General features: G+C 39.0%; 1 protein-coding gene across 3 annotated transcripts in view; it reads right to left on the bottom strand.

Moving 5' to 3' along the window:
- LOC105933759 (TOX high mobility group box family member 2) overlaps positions 1 to 10,205 on the bottom strand; it is a 115,864-nt gene extending 105,659 nt beyond the window's left edge. For 2 of the 3 annotated variants that reach the window (XM_012873431.3, XM_012873429.3), the window contains exon 1: positions 9,500 to 10,203. In XM_012873431.3, the coding sequence (XP_012728885.2) occupies positions 9,500 to 9,604 (105 nt within the window). In that variant the 5' untranslated portion in view covers positions 9,605 to 10,203. Of the gene's footprint in view, positions 1 to 9,499 lie in introns of all 3 variants that reach the window. The other variant, XM_021321996.2, reaches the window with a different exon arrangement.
- Between the last annotated feature and the right edge of the window lie 1,886 nt (positions 10,206 to 12,091).

Below are 12,091 nucleotides of genomic sequence, written 5' to 3' on the forward strand. Positions count from 1 at the left end.
CTCTGCACAGGGCTATGAAAGCAATTGTGATTGTGACTCCATAGTCAGCAAAACGCTTCAATGCTCCAGAGTTAGCATGCCTAGTCAAACATGCACACACACACACACACATACACTCACACACACAGATAGATGCTCACACACATCCACAGTGTCCCATACGGGGCCACTGATTACTTCAACCCATTTGACTCTCTCTTATCCCTTCATTCTCCCCCTCTGCCTGTCTGTCACATACCACAGAGTTTGTCATTAGCTAATAGTGAAAACACGACTCACCGCGAATGTACACCACAGCCAGCATTACAGGGATTGCTGATTTTTGCCAGCTACGTTCAAGCTCTCAGGGTATTAAAAATAACTCTCGCATGTCGCCCAATCAAACAATAAATAATGTTTTGTCTGTGTTTATCCAAGAGCTTGTTTCGCTTGAGAGTGATCACTTAATGGAAAGTGGTTGGGCGCAACAACAAAAGGTAATTCGACCTTTGCATGGTTGCGGTGTAATAAAAAATAAAACTGTGATAAGGCATGCAAATGGAGCACGTCATTGCCCGGCTTATCTAAGGCACAGAAGACCACCAACTAACAAAGACAGCACTTCAGTTATGCTTTTTCCTCACAGATATCAGTTGTTGGGATGATATATGAGCTGGGTGGGGCGTAAGTGTATAAACACAGGCCCTACTCTGTCTGCACTCTATCCTTTTGCTGTACTGTAGCCAAGCACCTCACCCCAGCTGCAGCAGTCAGCACTGTTTGATTAAGGTATTCAAATAAAGGAGCAGGCACCATGTTCCTATTTCACAGAGCAAACCAGAGTGGTTCTGTGAAGTAGCCACAGAACAACTACAGTTTGACATATTATGAGACAATACATATGTATTTACTTTAAATGCTTCCCACCACACTCAAGCTCTTTTTGTGTTAGGAGTGCAACAACATCTCATGACCAAAGATCTTGCAATATTAAAATTCCACAATATTTTTGTCATAGTCAAGTTTGACTTGCATAGTGCAATCCAGTTGCTGTTTTAGTGCAAGATTACTACTGATGTAAAGTGCTTTAAGCTTTGCAACATGTGTCTAAGGGGTGGGCAAAAAACATAATATCGTGACTTGGTTACAGTAACATCCTCATCCTATCACAATTTCTATAAGGCCACACAGAGAATTCAGGCAAACGAAAAATGTGGAGCCGATTCAATGCAGTTTCTATTATTGGAAAGTTGGATTGTTTTATATACTGTCAGTCTAGTAAAGCTTTTTTTTTATCTCCAGAATGCACAAGGATGGGACATGAGTCATTCTTTCGAGCAAAACACAGTCTGTATTTAGACAAGATTAATAAATTGGCATGTGTAAAAGTCACCGGATCTTTGTGGTCCCTGTTGATATTAAAGTCAAAGCAAAGAAAACACTAATATTTCCTGTTATACCGAAAAAGCCGCATTCTTTGAAAAGCGGACTGAATCAATGAAAATCTAAACTTAGAAAATTAAATAGTGTCCATCTCTGTTAACCACTTGTGCTGGTGGCCTAAATTGGCACCATTTTTGAACAACAGCCAGGGACCAGACAAAATCATTGAAAGGACTGGTCTAAGTGCTCTCTGTGCCATATTGGTTTGACAAATGCAAAAAAAAATTTTTTAGTTTTTAACTGTGAAAATAGAAACATTCAGGCAAAGAGTACAGTTAATATAGTTTGGGAACCAATTAACTGTTTTTAGAAATATGAGCAAATGTATTGCAGATTCAGCTTTTTAATGTAATTTTTAACAGTGTTATAACTATTATTCCTACAAGTAGTTGTAATAGAGTAGTAGTAATGTTTTTTATGAACTTATCTCTCACAAACATACAAGGAAAGGATTTGGTAGGGTAAATTTTTCATTTTCACGTTGAAACCATTAAGGTGTGCACCATATAAAGTGAAACAGCAATGCTTCATTATTGTAGACCCACAGTCTCTCTCTTAGCTCTGTTCTGAGGTGCGTCTAAAGGTCGCTTTATACTTGCCACACGTACGTTCTGCGCCCAAATGAGACATGCGGACACAGCGTCTTCAGAATTTATGCTCCTTACGGCTTCTCTTTTGAAGTCACACTATTCTCCTAGACACAAGGGGGCAGTGTTGTGCTCATACACCATGCGTACTACACCCCACTATAAATAGAAAACACAGTTGTTTCCAACTTTTAAGCATCTTACTGTCTTTTAAGAGTGACAGCGATTTCTGTCCAGGAATTGATAACAATTTGTTGATCACGGTGATTTTTTTGGGCCGAAACGTGAAGATGTCTATGTTTATAAACATCCACCAGGAGGAGCGCTTGCTCCTCCACCATGTTTTTCCCCACAGCACTGTCCGCGTAGTTTGGAATATTCCTCCGTGCGCGAACCAGAAACCTTTGGCCACGCAGAGGGGATTGGGAGCCAAAATAATGTAATATGGCCGCACAAATTCATCAAGCATAAACCAGGCTTGAGAGCCACTCGTTTTTGTGTGGTTCCTTTAAATACAAATGAGGCACTTCACATCCGCCCCGTTCCAGGTCGCAGTTTTCCACTCTTCCCTATTTAGCCGTTTTTGTAATATGCTGGGGTTGCGCTAATCTGAAAACAGATAATTGTGGTGCTAACTTTTTGTGCGGTGCATTATCGTTCACAAAGAGTTTAGAAACTGTATGTGGAGCGGTTAATATCCACTTTATTGAGTTTTAACACCTGTAAGTACGATAACAAATTTCAAGATATTCATCCACCATTTAAGTCACTGTCCTGGCTCTCACTACATAATACACAGACTTCTCCACTCAACAGTAGTTGTCACGCCACAAAAGAACCATTGTTATTAGCTGTGCTGTTTTCTTCTTACATTTCTTCTTATTGTTATGATGTGCTCCACTTGCTCAACAACAGAGAGCATATGCATTTTTTTCTATCAACATTTCACTGCTGTGTGAACCTAACCCTTTAATTAGCAGCGTAACCGAGCTGTCTGGGTTTGTTACTAGCAACAACCCAGAAGGAGACTGGACTCGAAGCTGGGCTTTTAGGTCACCATGTGGCTCAGATGGACTCTTCTATTTTTCCAGCACTTCCATCCAAAACACCAGCCAGCTTATTGCCTACCCTATGGAAATTCTGTCTCATGGGACATTTATCCAGCATGTTACAGATAGGAAAACATGTTTATACAGCAATGATGAAAAGGACTTTTATTTATCTTTTTCAGTTCAAAAATAGTCTAAGTTTTGTAGAATGTGATGACAGAGGGGAAAAGGGAACCGCTGGAAATCCTCAATACTGCGTTCCGGGCGTGTAGCTAACTGGTGCTTATCAGTCAGCAATTAGCGTTAGCTTCCCCAAATTTCCATATGTATCATTGGTTTAATGGTAGCGAAGCTAATATTTATATTTGCGGAATTTGATTTTGTGAAGCTAACCTCTTGGTTAGCTATGCCCGGCACTGGGTAATACACCCAATAACTAAACATTTCTACTTATCCACTTGTAGCTTCAGCGTCCTTCAACTTGGACTAAAGCATCAGGGCAAAAAATTAAAAGAAAAGTCGATTTTGCTAATTTTGTCAGCCCAAGTACATGACCTTGGTTAGCAGCTCTGCAGTAAATACTGTTACGTAATTGTTCAAAATAACATAACAGGGAATATAGATAAACTGAAGGCCTTGAAAACTAGGACCCAAAAAGAATAAAGGATATTTACGCAGCACCTTGACAGACTACGTTCAAAGTTTCTGCACTCCTAGCGACTTCAAGTAAGCAACAAAATGTTTTTACCGTAAGGGGTAAAAAGTGGATTTTAAACGAAATGTCCCCTTTAAAGAGGCATCTTAAAATAAATGATGGGAACTAAGCCACAGTTGTCAGGTTTTAATTTTTTGTATTCTACATAGATACACACAAGCTAAACTCCACCAAATGAGAAGGAGAACAGGCACATGGGAAAGAGTGCAGCAGACTGCATGTGAAGTACTTATCTGGTATGTAGATATATGTAATTTGAGTTGAAGTGTGGATTCTGGCAATGTCTTAAAATTCATAAATCATTTCATAAATGTAATTTGTAGTTCCAAACACATTTAATCACTTGTTTTAATCACTTATTTATCTGGGCAAAAGCTTCTTATTCCTACAGTCTGGGTCACAAATGTATGTACAAATATGCAAATTAGAGCATGACGTCATCTAACCCCCCTGCCCCAGAAAAAAACACACACACACACACACACACACACACACACACACACACACACACGGTTTGAAAAGATCTTAGCGGAAACCATTTAGTTGGAGACCAAGAAAATGCAGCAAATTGTAATGAATAAACTGGTAAACTTGTATTACCTCTCAGCGAATATTGTAAAGCAATGAGTTACCCTACGATGCCTTTTTATCCTGATAAATAGATTTTAAAATAAGCCACCTCTTTGAACAGAACCAGTTAAAAAAAGTCACAACATTTAGAGAGGTAAAATCAAAACGTAAAAATTTTGCATGAAACAGGCATTATTTTAAAACCCCTTTAGAGGTTAAAGACACCATTATTTCACTTGTAAAAATGCTTAAAAAATAAAATAAAGTTGTTTTCTTTTCAAACCAAAAATGTATGGACAAGTCCACCCTGAACTGGGTTTTTCAAAATAGAATAAAATTAGCCGAAAACAACATGTGAAAACAGGAAAATAGGGATTCTTAGTTTTCATAATATTATTGTTAAAATCTAACCTTGTACTTATGAACCTGATATTGTGTAACATTTTGTCTCGTGAGCAGGATGGATCATCACATCCCGTGCACGTACGTGTATCTCATGCTGAAAGCATTAAAACATGGTACAGTAAGTTTTGCACCACTGTCGGAACAAAACGCTCCCATAATGGTATCATTTTGTGTAATTTCCACTCAGATGTAGAGGAGCACAACAGTAACACAGTCGCTCACACTCACAGTGAAATAAAGAGAGTTTTGAAACTACTGAAGTAGACATCTTCAGGGTTATTTATAGAGCTATGTGCATCATTTCAATCTGCACTTGATGTAATATCCCTGCTCGTGTCAAGCATATTCTTTTTGTATTCTTACCTTTATTTTAATGCTTGCCAGAGAAGCATCTCTTAAACAAAGTGAACAGGTAGAAGGATTTATACCTACAAACATCTCACATCAAAAAACAGAACAAAGTTCACGTTTCCTTCCTGTGAGGTGTTTGTTGTTGATCATGGACAAGGTAGAGGAGCTAAAGGAAATGATTCATGCAGCTGCAGGTAATCAGAGCAAATATTAGCACACTGTAATAGTTGTTAATTTACAATGGACAAAAGAGTTAGAATCAAAACGTTTAAACAAGCAGCGTGACAAAAGCTGAAAGCACAACACGGACATGTGCTGGCTGGAAGTTGCATAAACTTGTTAATTAGACAAACTAAAGACCACGGAATTCAAAATGAGTCAGAAGTAGACGTTTGCAAGCAGGCAGGACATAAAGCTGGAGCTTTTTTCTTAATACCTCAAATTAACACTTTAGTAACATCACATCAATGATAAGAGAAAGGTTTTCACACACTGGCAAATAGTTTTTGTTTTTTGAATAAAATCCCCCTTTTATTTATTTAAATCCACAGTTCTGAAGTTGCAGTACAACAACCACAGATGGTATCTAGCTCACCTTTAAAGGTACTCAGAAAAGAATAGAATAGAATAGAACAGAATATAATTAGGGATGTACGATATATCGGCATTAACATTGATATCAGCCAATATTGGTCATTTTTAACGTGTCCTTATCGGTCCAATAAGTAAAATGGGTCCATATTAATAACAGACATTTATTTCCATCTCGTTGCCATTTGTGTATTTGCTTCAGGGTTGGGGGGCAGTGATGGGTTTGGAGCACAGGATTGTGTGTTGTTTATCGAAAGCATAGATGTAGTATCAGCGATGTGACGTCATCATTAAATAACAGCAATATTAATAACAATTCCAGAATAAGGTAGAATAGGATATTAATAGGGGCAACTCACTTTTACAAACAATTTAACTGATGTAAGAGACTGTAGCTATTGCTAATTTCCAGCTCTTGTCCCTAGTTGGACTTAATATCATATCTGACTGATCAACTACCTACCACAACATTAAACAATACAATTAAATACACATACATCGTTAGTACAACAAATTTAGAGTGGTGTATTTATTTTAGGATTTTAGGAATTTAATTTGCTAAAAAATAGTAAAACTAAACATACACATAATAACTAGGGCATATTTTGGTGTCAGCCACTTGCAAGGTGATTGTGACGCTAACTGGGTCTGACATACAACTAATAAGCCACGCCACAAAAAAATATAAAAGCTCAGTGGCCACTGATGATGCAAACTTCTTTATCTCTGAAGTCCGAGCATTGATCTGGGAAAAAAAAAACAGTATGCCCAAGCTAACCATGTTCATATCGCAAGCCAGAAAAAAATAAACAAGAACATATGCAAACTGCTGTGATAATTAACAAGCTAGGTGACAAAATAAGTTATACTGCTTAGTATTAGCAATAGAAACGAATGATAGATGTTTCCAAACACACTGTAGTTCTTGCTGCTGAGATTATGGAGGTTCTCTTCCAGGAAGATGAGTCTCAACCCTAGTCTCAAGCCCTTTGCAGCCTCTAGCAAGAGTTTTCTCCCGGAATTGCCCTGTATTTACTTCCATCTATCTTCCTATCAACTCTGACAAGCTTTCCAGTCCCTGTAGAAGAGAAAACTACCCCAGCTTCATGCTGCCACTAACATGTTTCACTGTGGGATTGGTCTGTTCAGAGTTAGGTGTAGTTTTAATTATAAGCCATTTCATTTTCAAGAGACTTCTCAAGGAAGTTGATTGTCCCAGATTTTATTTAGTGGTATCATTGTAGAGTGGGCTTCATATAAATGCATTCCACATGATTAAAATCTTTATTTACTTTTTAAATTAAACCATGCATTATTGTCCTTCCACTTTACAATAACACTCTACTTTCTATTGGTGAAGCATAGAAAACCCCAACACAATACAATACAGTTTGCTAATTTAAAGTAAAAAATGGTGGAAAAAGTTCTTCTTTTTGTCCCTCCTAATAGAAAAAGACACCCTAAAGTGAAAAATCTATTACTATAACTGTATGGCTACACATGGGTACCTTAGCTATTACTCTAGCGGTTCTTGTTTTAAAAAGTTTGCGGTACACACCAATCTGGATTGTTTTGTTCTCTTCAGAACAACAAACTATTTTAATATCAAATTTAGAAACAAGCCAAAATATCCACATGAATAAGAAAAGTCGGGCATTAAAGAAATACTTCAGTGTAGTGTTTAGCCTCTGGCCTTATTGCAGCTTCAAAAAGGGGCCTGGTCAGAATTTATTAACTTGCAAAACCAAGGATGTCAGAGATAATTTGCAGCAGGCACATCTGATCCGTACGTACAGTACCTACGGAACAAATCAGATGTCTGCTTTATGCCACAGTCAGTTTGACAAGTGTTCTCAGACAGGAACTTGACCTTGTGCACTGTGTTAACAGGACACCAAACGACTCCCTGCTGGCCTCATTTGCATCTCTAGTGAGAGTAGTTAGTGTTACACGTGTGATGATAGAACATTTTTGCTCCTTTTGTAGAAAGAACCCCGAGTAAAGGGAGTTTTAATTATTTAGACTAACGCTTGTGATTTCTAAGGGAAGCCACACTTCAGGACCATCAGAAGTGGTTAGAGAGTCACTTTCTCTCTCACAGAAGCTCTTTATATCATCTAATATCTAGTGGCTTTGTTTCCCAGATTCATGCACTCTGCATAGATAGCAGCGTATTCTTGGGATTATCCGCATGGAGGATGATCCTAATTCGTATGACCTACAAAAAGATAGCCTGAGCTCATGTCACCCAATCATGTGTCGCAGGTGAAAACTTGCCTTATCGGCACAAGTTTTACAGGGTAGTCATTTCACATGTGCTCAGAGCAAACGTTACCTTGACAGGAAGGTTTACTGCGACACAACTTTTCATGATGTGAAACCTGGAGATTTTGAGTAGAGGATCGTTCCGTTCAGTTATAGAGATTTTCCAGTGCCCACACAGTAAAAGGCAAACATCCCCAACTGACTTCTGCATCATTCCCTCCTCTTAAACACTCAAAGACCATCTTTTATCTGTAGAAGACAGAACTCTGAACCATTTTTAATCTCATACCAACTTCAGACACCAGGTCAGCATCTGTAGGGCCTGAGGATTTATCCTGCCGTGGTAAGTGACAACAACAATTTCTAATTCAAGCTGCATTTATTGCAGAGACGGTAGGGGAAGCTAATTGGAAATCTGAATACTGTTGTCACATTATTTCCAAATGAAATATTTAGAGTTTCCATGCTCCTTTGCGATGCTTTACACCAGATCCCGTGGTGGGTTTCTTATGCGACTCAATTTCAGTTGAACAAATTCAGATTTGTCTAGCCTCCCAACTTCTTTCACATTTTGTTACATTATCACAAACTTCAATGTATATGATTGTGGTTTCTATAATAGACAAGCGGGAAGATGTTGTTTATTCTGAAGTTGAAGGAAAATCACGTTTTTTCAAAAATATTTTGTGCAAATAAAATTCCTCAGCCTCAAACATGGAAGTGGCAGTATAATGCTGTGGGAATACATTTCCCAGTTAAAATACAGCTGCTTATGAAGGCCATCTTCGTAGTTTGACAGGACTATTTTTTTAGGCATGGCTCACTTAATAATTAATTAATTTGTCCTGTTTATTTAATAAAACAGGCTAACCGTAGCTGTTTCAATGGCCACCTGCGCTGCACCGGAGGTTCAGCGAAGGTAAAAAAAGAACAGGAGAAAAAAAAAAGCAGGTTGTCAAAAGTGACAGAAAGAAAACAGACAGCATATGTCTCTTTGCAGATAAATTAGCTGTGAATTAAAGGCACACATCCATTTAACCACCTAACTTCATGACGAAAAGCCTGCAAGAAATTACAGACAGCTAGGGAACATAATACTGGACCGGACAGCACTGACCATATACGGCAGCAGGGAACGTATACATATTTCTCCATTTCCGCGTATGGTTTGGGATATAGCCTATGTCATGCCAGCTTTATGCAAAACACAACTGTGCAAGGTTCACGGGAGACATCATTATCATGAAAGGTAGGTAGGGAGAGGAGAAAAAAGTTGAACGACACCATTCTTTCAAGTTAAATAAAAAATAAATAAATAAATAAAGTAGGCTATAATTTAACCAACAATACTTATTGTTTCAAGACTCGGTTATACCTGACCCAGGACACTTTTTTTTTTTTTTTGCAGACACCTGACACTTTTTGTTGTGCAAAAGCGCGAATAAAAGCATCCGTTCGCAGTGCGCGATCGCCATGGGATGTGCTATTTCTCCTAAACAGGCAAGTGATGCATACAGGATTACAGTGCACGGCTGTTTGTTTACCTTGTTTGAATGATAATAGTCCAACGAGCTCAGGCAACTTGGATCAGTCGGCAGAGAGCATGAACCCACATTTGCCGGGGGCGCAGGATAAAATCTCACGTCCATCTCAGGCTGAGCGAGGCTGAAGGCATGAAATCACTTTCGGCGTGTTTGACTCACTGTTGTCTTGTCAAACACAGCGCCAAAGCAGCGGAAAGTAGATGTAATCGTATTCGGTAGAAGAAAAAATAATAAATGAAATAAAAAAAAAATAAAAAAAAACAAGTGCAGGAGTTTTACTCGGTGCACTCTTCTCTTCGCATTCGTACTTCGGCACCAACTCCGCTCCGCTGATGCGCAGTCCTCCTTCAGAGCCCGGCACCAGGATGCGAAAAAGACTCAGTCACTCACTCACTCTGAAGCGATAGTGCAAACGCATTGGTGGTACGCACGTGTTGGCCAAACAATGCAAACCTCCAACTTAGATCCTGTTTTGTGAGCTCTTTCTTTCACGAGTAAATAAAAAAAAACAACAACACACACACACACGCGCACAATTAAAACAGACGCACAGCCTCTCGTGCTTCCTCCACTGCTCTCAGGACTCCATACGGGCTTTGTTATGGAGCTGCATATTCTTGCATTGGTTCCAGTACAGAAGTGGTTGGACTTCCCTCTGCCATGCGACCTCTGCCGATAATAAACGGGAAAGAGGAACGGAGGGAGCAAAGAGGGGGGGAGGGGAGATTGGTGGCTGCCTTGGCAACCGCTCTCCTTTCTGCAACTGCGCGCCTCTGATTAGCTGGAAATGTAGTGGTGTGCACGGCTGTGCATTATGAAGCGCACTCTGCTTCCATCAGGGCTTCATAAAGGCTTCCATTTGGGTTATTGTGCCAAGGTGGATGGGGAGGAGGTTGCACAAAGTCTCTCCTTTTAGTCAGACCGTGTTTTTATGTATTTTTCCTTTCCCGTCTTGCCTTTGCTGTGCAGACAGACAACTTTTAATCAATGCATCAATCAATAAGTCATTTTATACTTTAATGTTCACCAATGGCAAAGTGACACAACTATTACAACAGCTGCATGACTAATCTTATCAAAATGTTGTTGTTTTTTTGTATTTTTTTGTTTTTGTTTTATGTGGCGGAGCCAGTTCGTTGCTGCTTCATGTCAGGAGATTCCTCCTTGGAATATACCAAACTGAGCTGGAGTTCACAGATTAATATTCAACTTTTTTTGTGCAAACTAAAGAGGCAGATAATGTTAAAAAAAATAAAAGTAAATAAAGGAAAGTCAACTTGATCACGTGTTTGATAGCATCCTTCTGTAAGATGTGCAGAACAATTCTGATTTTAGGATATGCTTCTGCTTGCACAACACCTTTTAATCTATTGGATCAACATGCTGTTTTACGACAAAGATGACATGAACAGAGAGGTAAAAAAAGAAAAAGAGGTGCAGCAAAAAAAAGAAAGAAAGGAACAAACACGTACTAAGAAAGTAACAACGTGTGGTAGAACATAAACAAAGAAAAGAAACACTGAAAACACAAGGTAGAGACCAAAAACCCAACACCCGAAGATCATGACAGGTGACTTCTAGGATCCAGGAGAAAAGATATCTGTCAGAGCTTTCAGTCAGTCTCGATATTCTCCAGTGTTAATTCACAATACAGGGAAAGGCTCCCCCATTCCTCCAACCAGATCTTTAAATGACTAGTCACCTCCAGGTATTGTCTCAGTGAACTGAGTTCGGTGAGAAGGTGCTGATATACAGCGGCAATAACACTGAACCTTTTAAAACTCATGTCGACTTGGTCCGAATCTAGACTGGATTGTTCTGCCAAGAAGTGTGGGTAGGGGAAGGATCAATGTGCGGACTGGGAATACGGAATCAACATAGTGAGTAAACTAATTTAATGATAATAAAAAGACAAAAACTCACATCACGACATGAGAAGAACAGGACATGGAGCATGGACGGAGAAACTAGGAACACAATGGGGTAGTAAGAGGCATGGCAACGGTCAGTCAGAGGAATCCAGCGAAGAGCAAGGACAAGCAGCGAGTTTAAATACAGAGGCAGGGGTGGAGTAATGACAAGCAAACCAAAAGGGTAATCAGAGGAGATGTGGAGCGGGAGATGGAAGCAGGGAAGCTGCGAGAGAGAGACCTAATTAACACTATAGAGCTAATCAAATATCTAAGCAAAATAAAATCCTATTAAACAAAGAACAGCTCACAACAATAAACTAAGAAATTAACAACAGAAAAGACCTGTACAACAAAAAAAAATACTGAATACACAAGAACAGTAGAACCCAAAACCTAACACCCAAGGATCATGACAAAAACATTAAAAGTAATATTAATATAAATGAAAAGTTAGAACGATAATGATAACAACAACAACAACACAGAAATAACTTAGTGTCTGTATTAATGGTGGAAAATGTTTTATCTAATTTTCTAGCTGCTGCATGCTGCCTGTTTGTGTACGTAATCATGTGAGTACACTTGCCTCTGTGTATAATCAGTATGTAGTGTTTATGTATGCGTGCGTATCTCTACATGTATTGTCCTGTAAGTGTGCATAGATCTGGAGGCCGAAGTT

This window comes from Fundulus heteroclitus, chromosome 1, assembly GCF_011125445.2.
Source record: "Fundulus heteroclitus isolate FHET01 chromosome 1, MU-UCD_Fhet_4.1, whole genome shotgun sequence".
NCBI classification, from domain to species: Eukaryota; Metazoa; Chordata; class Actinopteri; order Cyprinodontiformes; family Fundulidae; genus Fundulus; species Fundulus heteroclitus.